General features: G+C 48.4%; 2 protein-coding genes across 4 annotated transcripts; both read right to left on the bottom strand.

Moving 5' to 3' along the window:
• Positions 1 to 156: 156 nt before the first annotated feature.
• On the bottom strand, positions 157 to 2641 carry echdc1 (enoyl CoA hydratase domain containing 1). 2 transcript variants are annotated; one of them, XM_076150406.1, is made up of 7 exons: positions 2597 to 2641; positions 2177 to 2245; positions 1816 to 1991; positions 1540 to 1682; positions 1380 to 1432; positions 1151 to 1231; positions 157 to 1069 (listed from the first exon to the last, which is right to left on the bottom strand). In XM_076150406.1, the coding sequence occupies exons 2-7, from the start codon at positions 2239 to 2241 to the stop codon at positions 652 to 654; spliced, it is 936 nt and encodes a 311-aa protein (XP_076006521.1). In that variant the 5' UTR covers positions 2242 to 2245; positions 2597 to 2641; the 3' UTR covers positions 157 to 651. The 2 variants fall into 2 exon arrangements, with proteins under 2 accessions (XP_076006521.1, XP_076006522.1); XM_076150407.1 differs by having other exon boundaries at positions 2177 to 2242; positions 2597 to 2635.
• A 4584-nt stretch (positions 2642 to 7225) lies between these two features.
• Positions 7226 to 20590, bottom strand: mtcl3a (MTCL family member 3a). Of its 2 annotated transcripts, XM_076150531.1 has the most exons (8): positions 19001 to 20590; positions 18484 to 18651; positions 13922 to 14209; positions 11739 to 12263; positions 11413 to 11492; positions 9680 to 11303; positions 8770 to 8805; positions 8574 to 8684 (listed from the first exon to the last, which is right to left on the bottom strand). In XM_076150531.1, the coding sequence occupies exons 1-7, from the start codon at positions 19418 to 19420 to the stop codon at positions 8776 to 8778; spliced, it is 3135 nt and encodes a 1044-aa protein (XP_076006646.1). In that variant the 5' UTR covers positions 19421 to 20590; the 3' UTR covers positions 8574 to 8684; positions 8770 to 8775. The 2 variants fall into 2 exon arrangements, with proteins under 2 accessions (XP_076006645.1, XP_076006646.1); XM_076150530.1 differs by lacking the exon at positions 8770 to 8805 and having other exon boundaries at positions 7226 to 8684.
• Positions 20591 to 20661: the final 71 nt, after the last annotated feature.

Below are 20661 nucleotides of genomic sequence, written 5' to 3'. Positions count from 1 at the left end.
CGCACACTGATCAAACACGACATCGTGCAGTAGAGTTTTTATTGGAGGAGTTATTACAGGGATACATTTTCAAAGGTAGTGACGGCAGCTTTCAAAACAATTAAATGATAAGGAATTCAAGAACACTGCACTACTAAGGCTGTTTTTGTGGAGAGGATCTTTTCTGGTTTCAGGTTTCAGAAATACAAAGGAACTGTTTTTCTATTCATGATGCAAAGTGTTCTGTATCTTGATTACAACAAAGTCCTCCCATCTTCTCCTGCAGATACTTCCTCTGCTGTGAAACACCACAAAGGCAAAACAAGACATGGTAATATATATATATAATATGAAAACAATGAGAAACCTTACAATCTCAAAGTCCTGTCACTGTCATTTCTGAAATTAAGAGATTCAGAAGAAGCTCTGAATCGGCATCACTCCATTCTGGAATTTAATCCTTGTGGTTAGACAGCATTTAGCTCATCATAGGAGAGTATTTGCAAATGTCTTAAGTTCCCCAAAGACCTGAGTCAGTTCAGCGTCCCTCCAATGTGTCAAAACCTCCACATAATCTGGTCCAGGACCGGGCTTCCAAAGAATGTCTCCATTCAACAGTTTAATTGTACCGAGATTTGACTTTTGGAGGAATCAAACACTGGGGTAAGGAGCTCATTTATGTTTGGTCTTGCTGGCCAGGGCTCGGAGGTTAGCAGGTCCTCCCCACACTGTCCCAAACACATCCTTCTCAGTCCTCAGAGCCTCCGACAGAGGAAGCTCTCGCCCTGACGACACCACCTTCTTCACCGCCTGAATCACCTCTGCGGGGCCTTTAGTGTAGTGACTGAGCCAGTCTTCTGTCTGCTGTAAGAGAGCGCCTGCACCTTCCTCACCCTGTGGGGCCTCCAGCACTTTGTCTACCAATCCAGTCTGGACCCCGACCTCAGCGTCCACTTTCAGAGCTCCGCCGATGAGTCTCAGCGCATTCTGGCTCCCGACAATGCGGACGAGTCGCGCGGCCCCTCCCCAGCCCGGGACCAGGCCCATGTGTTTGTGGACAAACTGGATCACACCGCCAGACGCCAACAGTCTATGAGTGACAGGTGAGAGTCACATGTCGGGACGTTCGCAATCGTGTCAATGGATGAGGTGGAGCAAAGTATCTCCTCACCTGAAATCGCAGGCAGTGGTGAGTTCTGCTCCTCCCCCAAGCGCTCTCCCCTCTACCAGAGCCACAGAGATCAGAGGCAACCTGCACTGAGAGAGCAACTCAGTCAGTAAACAACTTGACACATAACATAAAGATCAACTCCAACTGCTGCTGCTTAGGCTGCGTCACATTCTGATGCAAACATGCACAGTTCATATTAAATGTAAATAAAAATACTCCCCTCTCTTACCTGAGTAGTCTTGTAAGAGTATTCTGCATGAACATACACATCTTCATCCCATCCTACAATGTAAAGGAAATGTTATTTAGCATGAAGCAGGAGTATAATGTGCAGTGATACACGTAGGCACAGCATCAGAGCTACTGTGAGGCTGTTCTCTGGTTTCTACCTGGGGGTTAGATATCGCTCTGACAGCATTGAGGTCTGATCCGGAGCAGAAGGTTCCGGCAGCTCCCTGGACGATCAGGCCTTTGCCGCCGCTCCACTTCTCCAGCTGGCTCACCCTCTCCTCCAGATCCACCATCATGCTGCCTGAGAGGGAGGCAGAATCTCTAAAGTAAGAAATTTGCTAACACACTGGTAGGCAGCTTTTGTGCTTTTTGTCATTTTTGTAACTGTTATATCAGAATGCACTCATCACTCCTCTGTTTCAGCGTCTTCTTACCGGTGAAGGCGTTCATATGGGAAGGGTTGTTGATGGTCAGTACAGCTATTCCAGACTCCTGTGTGAGCAGATCGATGGAGCCTCCATGAAAACCCTGTAGCTTGTCTCTGATCTCCTCTTCATTGAAGCCATGGATGCTGGAGGAAACAAAGCTGCTGCTCTGTGTCTGCATCCACCTTGGAGGAAAGAAGAAGGCAGTTAGTTCAATTATTGTGCAATGGGCAAAACCATAACTTCTCCATTAAGCATCAAAGCGGTCAAATCAAACGTTTTCTGAACTGAACAAAGTTAAAAGTGTGAGCAAATATGTACAAAACATGATATACTCAATGTTCTTTGACTTGTCTATAAGGTTCTTTACCTGATCCAGGATGCACAGCTGCTGCTGCTCCTCAGGAGCCGCTGCCTCACAGCACAGAGAACCATCCTGCTGCAACACACAGACCGAGGAATATGGGAAAATATTCAACACAATACCAATACACACAACATAGCCGGTAGCGTCATTCTGTAGCTTTATTTATTTAGTTTCAACTGTTAATGCTGCCCAATATTCTCCAGGCAATGACATCATGTCTGTATTAGCCTCATTTGTTGTTATTACTGCTACTTTAATGCAATTTGTGCTTCGATCGATAACAAAGCTCTGGTCGCTACTAAATCTTTCTCTCTCATTCAAAGTCTCAGTGTACAGATAAATCACCTCGGTTTCGCAAATATTTTTTATTGTTAAATTACAGAGCTTTACAAAACATTTATCAACACAAACGCAAACACTCACCTTGCTAACAGACTCTCCTGGTGTTACTCTCAAATCTATCCCCCTAGAAACACCAACCCGATTAGGAACTTCTCGCGCCAGTACAAACATGTATTTCTCCATCTTCCCCACAGGGAGGCGCCATACTATTGTCACACAGCAGTACATTTTGGGGGTGAATTTATACTCCTTCCTCCAAAGAGACAAACCCCAAGTATGTGTTATTACAAACAATATATATGTATATATAAATATTTCCTGAAGAAAATGCACTGTGATTTCCAATTCCTTCAAGGTTTTCTAGCTTTTTATCTTTTTCTAAGGCCAAGATATGGGCTGTCACATTTCTTTTGAAAATTTGACCAAAATTTAAATTTGCTCCAAACTCACACCAATTCATCCTGGTCACAGCAGTTATGCAGTCATAATATTGGGTTATATATATCTACCCTAAAGCCTAGAGGTCAACCTCATGTCATCTTTGTGCAGATGAGCAGCCAGCTCTGACAGAGAGCAGCCTCTGTCTGTCACCACAGCATGTAAACACAGCACAGCAGAGTCAGGACTTTGCTTAATACACATGTCCTAATTCAGTAACGTCACCGCAGCGCCTGAATAAAACATCTTTAAAATCAAATACAGTGTTGACATGGGCAAAGCTCTGCCCTCTACTTTCACTATTCTATTTCTCAGGACTTAAAATAAATAAATATTCTCCCTCTTTCCTGAGCAAAGTAGCTCACTGCACTGTACTGCATATTTTCCACTTCTCTCCCTGCTCTCCACACACTGGACTAACTTAATCAGATGTGCTCACTTGATTAAGGCTGAGAGCTTCCCAGATCATGAAACACATCTGCCTGAAAGAAATGGTAAATGCAGTGGTGCTTATACTTCCAGGCTGAGAGCCCCTGCGCTCTAGGTTAGTACTCTACATCTGTGTGAAGTTAAAAACAGCAACACAGTGGGTTGTGTTCTGCCTGACACATAAAAATAGACACCTTGACAGTTGATTCTTTCTGGCCAAGCCACAAAGCCTAAACTGCGTCAGTGTCAGTCACCAAACACATGAGGGATCTGACGGGGAGCCTATTCAACAACTGGACTTCACTTTGCAACATAGATACGGAAAAACCTTCTTCCGATACATATTCCCAGTTTATCCCTACTATGAATGTGTAATGTAATATGTTACCAAGAGGGCCTAACGCCTTTCTGAGAGGCAGTAAAAAGTGTGAATGCACTGGGATCATAGTACAACACAGAGACCTAAACTGCTACAGTCCTGTGGGTGTGTTATTCAACTCATTTAATACCTTTGAGGCAAGTAATTTGTTTGAGTTCAGTAAAACTCCAACACTTTGTACAATTGCATTTCTGTGTAAAGGAGACAATGAGAGGTCAGATGGAAGATAAATGTTGATAGATGGAAGTCTTTTCAGGCAAGGAGGACTGGAAAAGAGTGTTTAGACATGGAGACAAACAGGCATAAACAGAGCAGGGAATGAGAGTGAGAGGGTGATATAAAGAGCATGAAATGGAAGTGGAAGTGGTGCCAGAAGCAGAGGGAGGCAGAGAAGCTTCCTGTCCGGGGGAGGCGGGGGGAGCTGAGTTACAGCTTTTGCGGGTATAAATCCTTCACTTCCATCCACACATCCTCCAACACTGTTCACTGTCTTCAACTTCTCTGTGTAAACAAACTGAGGAACCTTAAATACCCTCCAGTTTCTCCTGGATTCCATTCAGGAGCATACCAGTCCCAGACAGGATCAAAGGCCTAAAACTAATTCTACAGAGTCAGGGTGCATGAACAGCTGATAACAGCCAGGAGTTTAAAGAGGAAGCTTCTTTGGCAAAAAAACGATAACAGCTGATAAGAGATTTAACCTCATACAACAACATGCACAGTCTGAAATAATGCATTCATTTATCACTGCATAAGTCGTATTTAAATTGAATGAATCCATGTCAATGCTGCAGAATCTACAATCCTTTTTTAGCTTGACTTTTCACTGAAATGTGACTTTCATTTGCTCCCTAGAAAGCTGCACTACAAACACTATAAATCCATTAGCAGACAGGAAAACAATTCTTCCAACCCTGCCACTTTAAGAAACAATTCATTTAGTTTTTGTCACTCTGTAAACCAGAAACAAGGCTCCCAAATGGCAAGATGTTTCCAAGGCCTTGCTTGATTGTCATTTGTGCTAAATACTTTACACTCGAGGGGGTCAAACCTACTTTAGGGAGGGCAGGTTGTCCTACAATGACCTTCAGGAGAATCATTGATTTCATACTTTAAGATACGTAATGACTGTATAACCTAAAGTAGCACAATAATACCAGATTCAATGTAATACTTTATAGTGGCGTCGTAGAACCAAACTATGCTGCAAACATCAAAATTCTTCAGGGAGGACACAGTTCACTGCATTCAAGACCCTGCTGCAGTTTTAAAACCCACATCTCTCCAGTCTATTTAAAAGTGGGGAAGGAATTCACAAAGGTCGGTGAGACTCTTCCCCGGCCGACATTCCAGACACGCTGACTCTGTCCCTCTGCACGGTGCATCCAGCCAGCTCAGCTAACCTCCAACCTGTCTCTAAATATCAGTCTATGCAGAGCAGCACCTGGAGGACAGCGTGGTGTAAAAATGGACGTCCTATCCATCGGTATTTATGTATGAGCTCCGGGATGGACAGGAAGCCAGTATGCATGTTTGGAGCGCATTCATTCATCCTCTCCGCTCAGCCCACTCACTCATTTAGAGTGAAGTCGGTGATGCTTTTTTTTTTATGAGCCGTCCGGATGTCGGTGATGCTGCCACAGACTCCAGCTGATAATGGAGGCCTGTCTGAAATTACAACCTAGCTAATGGGACAAGGGTGGAGAGAGAGGGAGAGAGAGAGAGAGAGAGAGAGAGAGAGAGAGAGAGAGAGAGAGAGAGAGAGAGAGAGAGAGAGAGAGAGAGAGAGAGAAGCATCAATGCACTAATCAATATGCAGCTGTCCAGTTCTCCACAGGAAGCCAGGGAATGTGCCACAGTCAGCATGGCTCTAAACCAGACAAGTAAACTCTCACACACACACACACACACAGTATATAAGTGCCGGCAGGGCATGGGTCTATTTCAGGGGGGGTGGGGGGGGTTGGGGAGAATGGCAGGTTGGCAGGTGCCAGGGGCCCTTAGGGACCTCAGGGTTTCCTTCGAGGAGCAGTGGGAGGTCAGTGTTGCCAGGAGAGGAGGAGAGGCCGCACCCCATTCTCAGAACACTGGATCAATAAACGTCCTCCAAACAGCAATATGTCCTGTCTATGTGAAACTATTACTCAGCGGTGAAAACATAAACTAAAAGTAATATTTACCCAGAACAGTTTATGAGAGACTGCCAGACCTCACAAATCATTCTTAATGAAGCAAACAAGTGATTCATCTCAACTGGCAACATTGTTATTACACAGGGAAACACAATGACGTGACTAATGAGTGATGACCGGCTAAAGCATGTGGGGTCATGCTGTGGTAATAAGGTTAATGAGAGCACTGTCACTGAGAGTATACAGTGTTTAAAGTGACAACAAACAAGGCTAGACCAACAAATGTAAGGATCATGTATAGTCTGTGTCTCTACACGGATGATCCTGCAGTTTGATCTTTAACTCCATATTGTTCCCTAAATTCCTCCCTCTGATACAGCAGTGAAAACAATGTGCTGCTTATATAAATGGATTCAGCATCTGGAGTCCCCCCCGACTTGAGCCGCAGCCAGCACTGGGAAACCTGCACTCCGACCGAACCTTGACACAGGAAAACGGGGCGAGAGAGCCAAGATGCTGTTAGGATGTGCACCAGGAAACCATGACAATATTCATATTTATATCAGAGCCAGGGTAGGATTTCTGGCACCACAACATTGTCGCACCTGTTATTCCAGTCAGCGTAGGGGGTGCCAGGTTTCAGGGTGAGGAGTTGGGGTGTGTATCCTTTTCCATGTCAGGGGTCCAAATGCCTGTGTGTGTGTGTGTCGGGGGGGCGGGGGGAGGGTCTTCTTCACTCCTTGATGTGTTTGTGTACGTGGGTAAACGTGCATTTGTGTGTGCGGTCGTGCAACTTCAGACTTGTGATTGTAAAGTGGAAATTTAAGGCGCACACAGCCTCTCTCTCTCTCTCTCTCTCTCTCTCTCTCTCTCTCTCACACACACACGATGATGGAGTGTCCCTCTGCTGCTGTCATGTAGCCCCTGCAGTCATCACTCAGGTCACAGTGTCACCAAAGACGTCGACAAGATTGAAGGAGCCAGACAGTCGTTTGGTTCTGCTGCTTGGTCTTGGCGAGCCGGCCGGAGGAGTGGAGACGTTATTAACACCTACTGCAGGACTCACACTCTGAGACGGCTCATGATTCACCTTCATAAATGACTGAACATTGATTCAATTACTCAAAATATTGCCTGCTCGTGAGGTGAATCAAGACTCGGATCAAGAAGTCCCAAAATCTTTAGACCAAGTGAAGTTCAGGTGATGTTCTGGTCGTGGGAGAAACCAAAACTAATGCTTGTGACCAGTCTGGAACCATGGTCTACATCATATCTATAGCCTGAACACACACACACATCAATGTTCAGTGTGTGAAAGGAGGTGAGAAAGGGCAAGTCTTTATATTTATTACACAAAAAGAACAGCATTGGTATCACTTTAATCATGATATGATTCACCACTTTGACCTTAAAGACCGAGCGACTCGGCTGAGGAACGTCCTGATATGTGACCGTCACCAACTAGTAGAAGTAGAAAAAAAGGTTTGGCCGTTTTTTTTAAGCATCATGAATTAAATAATGCACAGAAACAGGACCTCTGGGATGAAACAGGAACATTCCAGTGTGAAAACCAGCAATTTGGATGTGCCGCAAAATCAAAAAAGCCCTAAAATAATGCTTTGAATTTTCAAATCTAGGAACTGCATATAAAGAAACCAGCCTTTGGTACAAAGTTATAAAAAAATGACCTCACAATTGAATGTAACCGTTGATATCACAGTATCCTTGTACAGTTTGTTTTTTTGTGTGTTAGTATAATCAGAACAAATATGAAGACAATCATGAATGTAAATCAAAGTGTTTTAGTCACAGGCAAGGTACGGACCCGGCGTTTACTCTTCAAGGAGGCGGGAGCTCTGCTAATCCAGCGCATCCAACACCACGCTTAGAAAACCACCAGATCCAGCGTGATGCTACACTATTGTGTGTGCGGGCATCAGGTTTTGTGCGACGTACACAAAGCGTGATGTTGCAGACAAAATACTACCTACAGTACATCATAAACACACCACAGTGGGTTTCACGTTGCTGTTTTAAGGTATAAATACAATATATAGACCAGAGGGAAGTAGTGACGGGTCCGTTGTTGGTGGATTTGGAAGGCTACATTGTCGAGGCTAGGATCCAGACCTGAGCATAGGCTATCAATCTGATGATTGGCGTGAACTTGATGTAATTTGTCTCGGACAGTGATGTGTTCACGGCCCTCTGAGGCTTCTTTGCATGGAGACCTGGCAGGTTAATCACAGCACGCTGCCAAATAATCCAATCTGCTTCAGGGGGGGGCTCTCGCCTTGGACATGGAGGCTCCGGTGGATGCCTTGTACATTCTAAAAGTGAGTTAGTGTTTAAGTTAACCCACGGCTAAAGCACTTAGTCACTGAGTCAGTAGGGAGGAGAGAGAGGCAGTCTGGGTTTGGTATGTACAAGGGGAGAGAGAGAGACAGAGAGAGAGAGAGAGAGAGAGAGAGAGAGAGAGGGGAAGGAACCAAGAATGATGGTTTGTCGAAGGCTTCCGTTGAAACGCAGGGAATCAAATGATGACGGTCTCCATGTGAAAGGAGTGCGAGTAGGTGAAGGAGGACGTGTGTTTCTGGAAAGGGAAGGAAGGCGGCACGAGGGGCGTGGAGGAGGGAGACGGGGAGGTGGAGGAGGAAGAGGAGGGGGAGCGGCTGGCCCACCGGGAGGGGAGGCGTCTGTTGGCCGGACGGGCGCGTCTGGAGAAGCTCTTCTGGACGGAGGAGACGGAGGAGACGGAGGAGACGGAGGAGACGGGAGACCGGCTGTTGGCCTGTGGCGAGACAAGTGAATTAACATTTAGGATTATCACACATATTCTATCAACAATCTGTTCCACACACACAAAGATACTTTACATTGGGTCACGTGTTCCATCTGTAGTCTTCTCGAGCCTATAAGGGAGAACAAGCATATTTCAAACAGGAACACACACACAGTATCAATCCAGCACTGGCCTGCAGAAACAACAGGAGGAAACAAAGCCAGGTCGTCTCATTCCTCCTGCTCACATGTGAAGCATCTGAAGGGAAATGCAGCACACATGTTGCACGCCGGCATCCTCCGCGTTCAGCTGAGGTTAGACCGACATCGTACTCACTCCTGACTAAACACTGGCTTCTAAGTGGCGTTCCCTTCATGAGGTTGTATCAAAAATCAGCCTGATAATCGGCGCCGTGGCTCCTTTAACGTTAGCGTGACTTATAAAGCTGCTTTATCACTGCAGCTTTCTCACATTCTGCCGTGTTTGCCAGCGGCGTTTAGTCAGCTGGCTGCTTGGAGATACCGCTGTAATCGCCGCACACAGGCCAGGAAAAACACTTCCCCTGCGACAGGAGGCCAAATGGGAGACGCGAAGGCTGAAAGGTTTGTGTGGGAAGAAGGGCGGCGGGCGGGCGGGCGGTGGGTGGGGACGGCCGTAGACCTCCTGCCAAGTTAACTTTATACTCCGTACCACCGCTTCTCCTTTGCCACGAGCCTATTAGCAAAGAAATGGCCCAGATGCCCAGATTCTAATGGAGGTTCTGGCCTGCTTCTGTCTCTTAGCACATACCAGAAATAAACAACATTCCCACTGGAGCCGTCCTCAGCCAAGGGCAATCTCTCTCAGCTCGCTTCAGAGTGGAACAGAACGAAATGTGCGAGGTCCTGCAGGTCCGTCGGTGTAATTGCCCTCGCAAATATATTTTGACGTGATTGTGTGTTTGAGTCAACAGGGAGGAATACAGTAAAGAGCAGTGTGTGTGTGTGGGATCGGACTCTACCCACCTGCACCGGGAGCCGCAGCACTGAGTGTGTGCTGTGTGTGTGTGAAGGCAGGGGGTCCAGCATGTCCAGCATGTTCTGATCTGTGATGTTGTCCTTCTGCCCGGGACTGATGTCGGGGTTTGAACTCTGGCTCTGTTTGGCCCGAGCCGCGCTCTCGTAGTTCTTCAGAATCCGTTCCACCGCCCCGTAGTTTGACCTGGAGCCTTCGAGTCGCGGGTACGCGGCCAGAGTGAGGGGCTTCCACGGGTGGTCGCTCATCATCCGAGGCCCCGGTCTGGACGAGTCCGAGTGGGAGACCTGACCCGGCTGTGCTTGGTGACCTCGCTGGGTCGTCTTTCTCGCCCTCTTCTCGCCGGTGGGGTGCTGAGGGGAGCCGCCCACCCTGGCTGAGTGAGGCGTCCCTCCGTGGGGAGTCTCACTCTTGGAGCCGGGACCCTCTGTGGTCTGAGCTGGGTGGGTGCTGGCAGGAAAGACACACTCAGAAGGACGAACCCTGTGCTTGACATCAGAACGGTCTCTCAGACGTTCAGAGGTCGCTGCAGTTCCTTCACTCGTCCTCACCTCTGACCTCTCAGGTGAACGGTCAGAGGTGAGGACTTCTTGCTTCACCTGACCTTCATGACCGCTTCTGCTTCTTCCTGGTTGGACCCCGGGGTTCAGACTCGTTGATGTGACTGCAGGCCGCTCGCCGGTGACCTCAGCACACTGTGGGCGAAGGTGAAACCCATTATCCCAGGGCGACGCCTCATCTGGCTGGAGACCCACAGAGGAGGCGTCCGTCAGCACAAAACTCTGCGGTTCTTCTACTCCGCGACCCATCTCGGCCTGAAACAAAGTCCGGTTGAACTCGGCTGTTTTGAGCTCCAGCATGATGTTTCTTTTGGAGCCCTGGAGGTTTGGGCTGACGGGTGGGACGTCCAGCACAGGCAACAGCAAATCTACCCTCAGGTCTTCAACCACCAGAGGCCCGTGATGCCCCTCGCTGCTTCTTGTGTGGTAATCTGAGCACAGATCTTTCCCAGCAGTCAGTATGTTGACCTCAGAGAAGCTTTTCTGGACCGCACCGTGTGCAGACGTCTTGCTGCTGACGAACTTGCTGACATCACAGGACCAGCGGTTGTGGCAGCAGCCGGTGTTACACTTGGAGCTGGCAGGAATAGAACACGACACCGCCAAACCGTCTATTAACACTTTGCCCTCGTTTTCTTGCAGCATGGCCTCAAACTTCCTGACGATGGACGGGCTGCCGCACTTCCTGTCCGCTAGAACGCACGGGCTGTGGCACCTTCTCCCCGTTACGTAAGGGGAATCCGGGATGTGCAGCTCCGTGTCCAGGTTGGTCGGGGCGCTCAGATTCCAGGAAGAGGTGCGAGGAGGGACGGGCGGAAATAATCCACAGTTGGTCTTTCGGTCTCTGTAGCCGTCTGAATCGGCGCTGCTGCTTCTGCAGGATTCTCCGGCTCGTCTGTTCGCTTGCCAGGCATCGTCTGGCGGCGGCGTAACCCAGTTTTCCGTCTCCAAGGCCCTGAAGTCGTCGTAGATCTCGTTGAGGTCGCAGGGGCCTTCCTCCACCTCCAGTCTGATCTCTCTTTCCTCCGCCAGGCACAGGGACTCAGATCGATTGCTGCAGGCATTAACAGTAAACAATCATGTTGTTTCAGGGAACAGTACACTGATCATCACGGCTGTGTGTTAGTGCCAGGATGTAAACATAACAGCGGGGATGTGTTAACCTCTTATCACCGGCCTTCTTTCTGATCTGATCCTGGTAACTACAAAGCTCCTCGCTCACACGGGCTATCTCCTTCAGAGCCTGAGAGAGAGAGAGAGAGAGAGAGAGAGACAGAGAGACAGAGAGACAGAGACAGAGACAGAGACAGAGAGAGACAGAGAGACAGAGAGAGATGTTTACTGTGCATTACTCAAGTTTAAACAAACAAACTTCAGACAATGAATTGGTGGTGAGGAACATACAGATGTAAGTAAAGTTTATTCAAAGGAAACGAGGGTTTGGCTCAGCTCCTTCAATAAAGAGGAGATAATCCAGGGAAATACTCACAGCATTCAGGGCCGTGTTGTTCTTCTTCTTGTCGCTGCAGTAACCGGGCTCTGTCCAAACAGGACTGACGCGGACATTTTGTTCGCCGTCGTCATTCCTCTGCGACTCTCCGCATCCTGAAGCTCCTTGAAAACCTTTCGGCTGCTCTGCCGTGTCCTCGGCCTCCTTGCCGTCGCTCTGCCAAAGACCTCTGGACCTCAGCGCGTCCGCCAGCTCAGGCAGGATACGGTCGTCCCGGGTGTAGCGGCCGCCGGCGTTAGGTTGATCTCCGCCGCTACGTTCACCGTCGCTGATCTGCTCTCTGTTGCGATAGAAACCAGCCGGCGGTCGGTGCCTGTTGGGATCCGACTGGCTGCTGCTGCTGAGCGGCTCCGAGCGCGAGCGGTCACTCAGCAGACTGGAGTCGCTGCTGGTTGAATTGATGCTGAGTCTGAGCATGTCGTCGTCATCCTCCTCTTCCTCCTCGCCGTGCCTCCCTCCGTCCTGTCTGGTCCCCCCTCGCTTGGCCCTCACCTCACTATACATCTGGTGGAAGAGAGAGAGAATGGAGGCCATCAGTTCATCAGCAACAACTAGCAAATATGGTAAAAAGAGATCAACTAATCTGTAAATCACAACAAATCTCATCAAACAAATATTTTGAGTTTAAATTCATTCATTTACATCAGAAGTCCGGTTTCCTGCCTTGCCTATGACGTACATGTGTATAACAGGTGCTACTTGGAACAAACATGATGTAGTTACAAATAAAGGCATGATCTTTCACTTTTATGCACTTTTGTTCATTTTTTTCCTTCCCTATTCCTCCAGAAAGCCTCTCCATGTGCACACACACACACACCATGCATGTCCTCTGTAGTCGTGCTCCTCCTCTGTGTCACTTTGACTTTGGCACATACAAGCTTTCTCTGTGATTTTACAGAAGTCGCTGTTTTGGCTCGAGGTCGTACTTGGCGGCTTTCTGTTCTAATCGCTAACGAAGCCGCCGCTCTGTCTTTATCCGACGACGCGATCCATTTCTTTCGCGCGGAATTTGTAAACAAGCTCAGCCTCATGCCGCACTAATGCGATAAAAAGGGCCCGAGCGCCGTACGCGTCCATAATGACAGCACTTTGAGCAATTACTCTGCTCTTACTGGATGGTTACAGAGATGAAAAGAGATCTGGGTCGCGAATGAAAATATCTGGTAAACAAAAAAGTGAAGTTTTGTCGTGTGAAGGGCGTTCGTGGATCTGAACGGTGGAATGGTTCTGGATGAAGTAAAGCCAGGAAAGACAAAGCGTGGAGTTGAAACGTAAGAACGTATTTTGACCGCAGACCATTTCTCTCTTCTAAAAAGGAGCCTGAGGAATCTGTTAAAACAAATTGAATAACCCCCTGGCCACCTACCATGGAATCCCAAATTAGTAAGTATTTCATGCTCACTGGGCCGCCTTCCCACCACGCAACGTCTAAGGTCCACTGCCGCCTCGCCTGCTTTATTCATCCGCTGCTTCGTGCTCTCATTTTCTGGTCTTGGGTTGAGGGGTGGGGGGGTTTAGGAGGGGGGGGGGGGCAAATGAGAGCCACATGTTCTTTTCAAAGCAAATTGTTCCAGTGCCTTAGCACTCCGTCCAACTGCTTTGAGTGGCTCCCCTCATTAAAACGCTAATCTGTTTTTCCTGAGCATATCACATTTTAATGCACCGGTTGGAATCGACCCCATCATCCTCCTCCTCCTCCCCTCCTCAGTACCCCACTTCTCATCCCTTGCGTCCGCCTCTTTAACAGTCCAGATGGAGACGCCTCATCTACCTCTATCCTGTCCGTCTACCTTAAAAAAAATGACTTCACGTCGGAGCGAGCGTCTCTGCATGAGAGTGAGACGCTGTTTGACTGCTCAGAGACAAACAGCAGAGTCCCTCTCTCCCTCCTCCCGTCCTCGTCTTTCTTTCGCAGCTGCACCGGTCGGGGGATATTGTTTTGACAGTGTTGATGGTGAGCAGGATGTGTAGGAGGGAAGGATTGTGGCAGACGGAGCAGGGAGCTGATTGTGTAGGAAACCACACATTATACACAACTCAGTGCAAAGGTCCTGAGGATGACGAACAAACTCATCTGTGTGTAAAGAGAGACTGTAGAGATGTTTCATGCGTTTAATTCACCTTCAGCTAAACCTAAACAAATATAAGAATAAACTCACCACTTCTATCTTCCTCTGCATATCTTTCAGCTGATTCTCCCACTCTCTCCTCTCCGTCTCGAACCTCTCCAACAACTCGGCTTTCTCCCTGGTCCAGTCCCTCTCGTTGTGCTCCAGACGGCAGCGCAGGTCCATGGCGGTTGAGTGCGTGTCTGCCAGGAGCCTCCGCTGCTCTTCCCTCTCCCGGCGCAGCGTCGACGTCTCGCCGCGTCGCTCCGCAGCGCCCCGTGACGATGCGGAGCTCGGACACGCCGCTGGCTGGACCTCTCCGCTCTCTCTAACCTCCAACTGGAAGGGGAGGAAGCAGCGGGGGGGATAGAAGAGGAGGGGGAAGGTTGGGAGAGAGAGAGGAGTTAAAGGATGACGTGAGGGGCGAGTCGAGGCGAATAAAATATAAGTTGTAGGGATGTGGAATTAAGGGAATGAAGGAGTGGCAGGAAGAGAAGGTGGAGGAGTGGGGGGGGGGGGGGGGGTGATGGACTGCAGGGATGAGCTGTAGCGAGGGAAAGGGGGAAGAAAATCTGGATGTTTTGAGAGATGAAAATATCCCGAAAGAAGAATCACACACAGGATTGACGGGTGCAGAGGTCGACTCCGTCCTCTGTGCCACTTGGCTCGCACAGGATCCGTTACAGGATATGGCATGTTGAGCCCCGTGTCTGCAGAGGATGCATGTGGCCGCAGTAAAAGGATCCTCGGGAGGACCGGTGATTCATGCAAAGAGAATCCGGAGGCATAATTAAGGCCAAACTCCGGATTCTCTCGCACATTTCTTTGAACGATATAGAAATGGTGATTTCAAACACAACACCCTGGGCATTTGACTGTGTGGTAAGAGTGTGTGAGAGTCTGTTCATACGTGATCACTGAACCCAGCAACAAAGACAAAGGGAGTCTGTCCTACTTCAGAACGATCATTGATATCACTTGATAAGGATTCTTTAGAGAACGCAGGAAACTCTGATCCTATTTTAAGTTAGAGGGGATTTTTATCAGAACTGGTACAACCACGATGTAACACATGATCCACTGTCATGAGTGTGAGAGCAAAGGAGAGGAAGTGACAGCCGGATAACATCAAATATAGAAGGATGGCGGCACCTGAAATGGCCGATACTGTGAGGTAATAGAGGGGAATTAATACTGTCAAGTCAGAGAGGTTCCTGGCTTGAAGTTTTTAAAGTTATGGGTGGATTTTGTGGTAAATATGTGCATTTTGAAGCAGTTAAAAAAGGGGGAAAATATGTTGTCTTGGGCCGGAACGAGTCCAAGACAACGCCTCAACATGTGCCCATATGCATGCAGCCTGTATGTGTGTGTTGTGCACGTTTGAAAGCGGGGGAGAGAATGCATACGTGCACGCCTGAGTGTTATTTCAGTATGCAGACACAGACAATCCTTCTTACAATCCTCGCTCACGCTGCTATTTCTGCCTGCGGCCCCGGGGGCGAGAAATTATGGAGTAGAAGAAAAACAAGTGAACCCTCTGTCTGTCTGCGGCACTTCTCCCCAAAGTTGTCCACAATTACAGATGGACGACGATGGGTGCCGTCCACGGTCTATTTCAATATCCCACTATAAACAAAAGGCGAAAAATGCACAAACAACGCGGCTGGAGTCGACATGAAAGACGCGGCGGAGTGTCTTTATAGAGATCACTGCCGCTCTACAATTGAGGCGCTGTGAGATCACCCAGGTCAGCGTCGATGCAGCCAACTAAGGGAAAAGACACACACACACGCTTAAAGACCCATCCCCCTGCCACCCTTGGCCACCCTCTCTGTCAGCGTAGGGCACATGGTATATAAAGGTAACTGTGTCACCATGGTGTCCCACTATAAATAGCAGACGCACGGCCAAGACTCGTACAATGTCACATTCCGAGGGGAGGCGGGGAGGGAGGAGGAGGTGAAGCGGAGAGAAAGGGAGGAGGGGGGGAGTTGGCTGCTCGGGCCGAGTGAGACGTCTCTAGCTGCCAGCGCTATTCATAAATCAGTGGCATGCAGAGAAGTATGTATGGAAATATCCGGCCAAAGACCTCAGCCTGAGACCTCCGATGCTTGCTTGGTATTTGGTGGACGGTTTTGCCCCCAAGGACGGTGTGTGTGAACCAACACACGCTAATAAAATGCTGTTTAGTTTTAGCTTACACACACACACACACACACACACACACACACACACACACACACACACACACACACACACACACACACACACACACACACACACACACACACACACACACACACACACACACACACACACACACACACACACACACACACACACACACACACTCCCATTAGAGGGTTGACCACTGAATGCCCTCCAGGAGCTAGGACGCCCCCCTGCACACAGGAGGGGTTGTCAATGCACCACCTTCATATTGAGTGTAATCCACTTGGCTGCAAAAAGTAAATCCTCCCGTTGGGCCCCTGCAGAGTTTAGCCCTGTGTGTGTGTGTGTGTGTGTGTGTCAGAGTCTCTCCTCTGAGGCAGCAACAGCAGCAGCAGCGAGAGAATTCAACCATGGAAAAGTGTAAGGAAGCTTTTAGTAAAGGGCCTCTTGACCTGTGTGAGTCGTCAGGTGACAGCAGGCGTCACTGCTGCTTTCACAAAGAAGTGTCAACAACAACACAGTTAAAACTCTCTCTGCCAACGAAGTGAAAGTGGAGTGAATGACGATGATGAAAGTCTTGAGTTCTCTCCTTAAAGTTACATTAAGTGGCGTCAGTTTTTTGTCGTGTTCTGTTGAAATGTAGGAGTTGGAGTGAAAGATTGACGGTTGCAGAAAGAGGATTTCAACACATTCCTTCTCCTTGATGACTACAAGAAGGCCAGAATTAGATTAAGGAGTTTGCGGGTTTACAAATGTACTCTTAACTGCTCTCTTAAGAATAGGGGTTTGGTTGAGTGCACACACACATCTTTCGGGGTCTGGACATGGATCATTTGATTCATGAGCTGTGAATGATTGAGGGAAAACCTTGGCTTGATGCAGTTGAGACCGTAGGAGCGGCCTTAGATTAGCACTTGGTGAGCGTGCGCCCAAAAGTATAAACTGTGGCAGGATGTGGCAGCAGGAGAAAACAACTTTTACAATGGAGCAAACCCCGCCCAGCAAAGCTCCGCTCCACGCCAACATTCCCCTTGGTCTGTTTGTGCAATCAATATAGAAAACTCTATGAGTGTGTGCACACATCTGTACCAGTATTTTTGTGTGTGTGTGTGTGTGTGTGTGTGTCAATAAGTTTAGAGTACATGAATACAAAATAAGTGACGTCCTGTGTACACTGTTTACACAAACAACACCCTGACCATGAAGACACACAACAAAATCTTTCCTCTCCAAATAAAGACTACCCCTCTCTCTCTCTCTTATGCACACACGCACACACACACACACACACACACACACATCTTCTCCACTTCCCTGAGTCTCCTCTGTGACATATCTTTGAGGAATTGTTGGAAACTAAGATCCCTGTGATGTGGATGACACATCATGCACACAAGCATCATAGCCTGAATGTGCGTGTGTGTGAGAGTGTGTGTGTCATAAACTCCTGCAGCATATTAAGTCTGCCTCTACCCTGCTACCCTGCTCCTGTCTGCCTAGGCAGACAGGAGCAGGAGTGTTTCCAACTGGGCTTTGGAAACACAAAGCAGAACAGTAAACATCTCTGTCAGGCCCACTGTCATCCGCTGTGTACAGAGGACACAAAGACGGGACAGGACACATGATGACACTTCATTCATTGGTCTGGTAAAAGCATGTACACATGTACAACACATGTTGCGTGTCCGTGTCATGGAGTCATCAGCACCCTGGGCTCACTTCTCTGTGGCATCACATTGCTAATTTTCAGCACCGTGTTATGGAATGTCTGAAGTTCCTAATTTTGTCGGGGAGTCGTTTTAATTTTTCTGCCGCCTTGGGAGGAGAAACAAAGGGTGGTGTGTGTGAAGTTGATGTAAGTGTGTGCTACAATCACATGGGGCCCGATGACAGAATATCACAGATGAGTGGGACAACAGACATGCAGACAGACCAGCTGAACAAAAGACACACACACACACACACACACACACACACACACACACACACACACACACACACACACACACACACACACACACACACACACACACACACACAGCGCAGCACCGTTATGCAAATTGAACACCATAAAAGCATTTTCTGCTTCATCAGTTGCTGTTGATACTCGGTCTCCTTAGAGCGAGTCGCTGAAAGCCGTGTTGCGTATACATGTCTGGTTGAGGGATCGCTGCGCCTGTCTCCTCGGTGCAAAGCCTTTGTCTAAGCTCAGGCTTGGGTTGGATGGCTGCCAGGGCGACTTAGCACCTCGCCATGTGGGTGGCAAATGCGGCGAGTCCAATTTGCACCAGACGTGAGGTCAGATTTACAGACAGACATGCAGAAACAAGTGTTTTGTGGATACTTTTGAGCCTAGCCCTAAAACCGACAACCCCTTCCATACACACACACACACACACACACACACACACACCTGCATCATCACTACAGTTTCTCCCTACCTGTACGATCCTGCATTTGAGCTCGGCCTTCTCCAGATCCCAGGCACATCTGTCTCTGGTGTACTGCAGATGGAGCTCGCTCCTCTTCTCCTCCTCTCTCTTCACCTCTGCCTGCACTTCCTCCAAAACCGACTTCAGGTCCAGCAGAATCCTCCTGTTCTCTCCTCCCTGCGTGGGAACACAGTCCACAGCCACCTCGTCAACCCAAATACGCCCCCACGCACCTCGCCTACTTTCCCCAAATAGAAGTTAACACAGTCCCAACTATGTAAACAAATTCACTAAGCGGATAAGGAGGAAATCAATACCTCATATTAAACGGATGCTTACAAGCTCAAATGATCAGAGTTTGAACTTGAAACCCTCTGGGACATTAGAGATGGAACCATAAAACACAATAAGGTCACTGTGATCTTCAGTACCATAGACAAAGTCACAAGATGAGCAGATTTTTCTAAAACAAGCATAGAACCAACAATGACATCTCTCTAATATGCAGAATATGAAGTCTAGTTACTTGTATGTCAGCCACTTCTCTCAACAATAAGCCCTTCTCTCGCATCCATTCTTCTTTATCCTGTACGTGCCGCTTCTTCAAGTCTTCAAACTTCTTCTTCAGTCGTATGTGTTGTGTTTGCTGCTGCTGCTGGGGTTCAGAACCGGGCCACATTTGGTCCCTGAAGACCTCCACCGGTGTCCCCACTAGTCCTTCTCCTCCTCCTGGTGCAGCACTGAACAGGGGCTCACACATCTGACTGAAGATGGTGGGCGGGGAGGAGATCCTCCTCAGCGGGTTGCGAGATTTGCACCCCCTGCCTCTGTCTGTCCTCTCCACCCTAGAGCAAGGCACGAACTCCCATCCCTGAGAGGGGACATAGCCTCCACCAGCACCGCCCGCGCCGTGCAGCCCCGATCCATTCATAAACGCATTCCACATTTCTATCTAATAATCTCTGCATGTATGATTTGATTTGGACACACAGGCTGCATTTCCGGCAACAACAAAAATTGCAGAGACGCAATAAAACTCAATTTGCTCCACGGAATCAATTAGAAATCGCCCAGAATGTCGCTGTCTTCTTTAAAGGACACTTGTAGTCACGTATTCTGTATTTGCACCATCAACATAACAAAAACTTTTGTTGGAAGACGTCGACTATCCAAACCCAGCCAGGTCCCCGGTCAGCCAGGCAGCCGTCCCCGCTGTGCACGCACCGTCCCCGGGGCTGGACACCTCGGTCCCCTCCATGTCTTTCACCGTTAAAGGACAATGTCAAGGCGTCATTCTGGAACCAACTTTAGCCCGGTGGTGGTGATGCTTCTTCTTCTTCTTCTTCTCCTTCACTGCTGCGCTCCTTTGCTGTGTCTCCGCGTCTCCTTCTTCTCTACCTCCTCTCCTGCGCTGAGCTCGTTTAGGTTTGTTGTAGCTACTCGACAATCCTGAGCTGGCAACGGCGGACATCCTGTAACCACACCGACGCGAATGGGACCAGTTCCCAAAAATATCACGCCGCGCACTGATGTAAGAGCAGCAGCGGAGTATTTTTACCTCCACTGTAACCATGGATGTTGTTTCACTGAAGCCGGCGAGCTGAGAGGAGTTTGGAGGAGAACCCGGAATTCTGGAGGGCAAGGGGACGGCCATTAATCAACTTGGTTATCGCCCTAATTATGTCTCTGGATACCACCTTGCGCATTATCCGTGGCAACAATTCAATTTAAGCACAGCACGCAGTGATTGATTTGACGGAGCTAAAGAGCTGTGAGCCGGTACAGCGACCATTACGAACAAATTACAAACATGTGTTACAGTATGTTTACATACTGGCTACTGGCTTCATTTCCGGTTCTTGATAGCTTACCTGTAGAAAAAAACGGAAGTCAACTCAAGTCTAAGTCTCGCGCGCCCTCAAGGGAATCGTCCATTTCATTTCGTTCAGTGGGGGTGTTGATTTATGTGTTGACTTTTGATTCAATATAATATTTATAGCAAAAGATAACAAATATGGCCACCAGAGTCTTTACAGGATAACTTTTATAACAACTTTAATGTGACCCACACAACTGCCAAAAGCTTCCCTAAGGACGAGGGTTAATAGTTTACCAGCCTTACCTCTTCTCGTGATCCTCAATAAGCCAGTGAAAGTCCCGAAACTCCCTCAAAAAAAGCCCCACGGA

Source organism: Genypterus blacodes, unplaced genomic scaffold (assembly GCF_046128005.1).
Source record: "Genypterus blacodes isolate CSIRO-AG114 ecotype Tasmania unplaced genomic scaffold, CSIRO-AGI_Gbla_v1 ptg000052l_1, whole genome shotgun sequence".
Classification (NCBI taxonomy): domain Eukaryota; kingdom Metazoa; phylum Chordata; class Actinopteri; order Ophidiiformes; family Ophidiidae; genus Genypterus; species Genypterus blacodes.
Note: the sequence above shows the minus strand (reverse complement) of the source record. Positions and strands in the feature narration are given on the sequence as shown.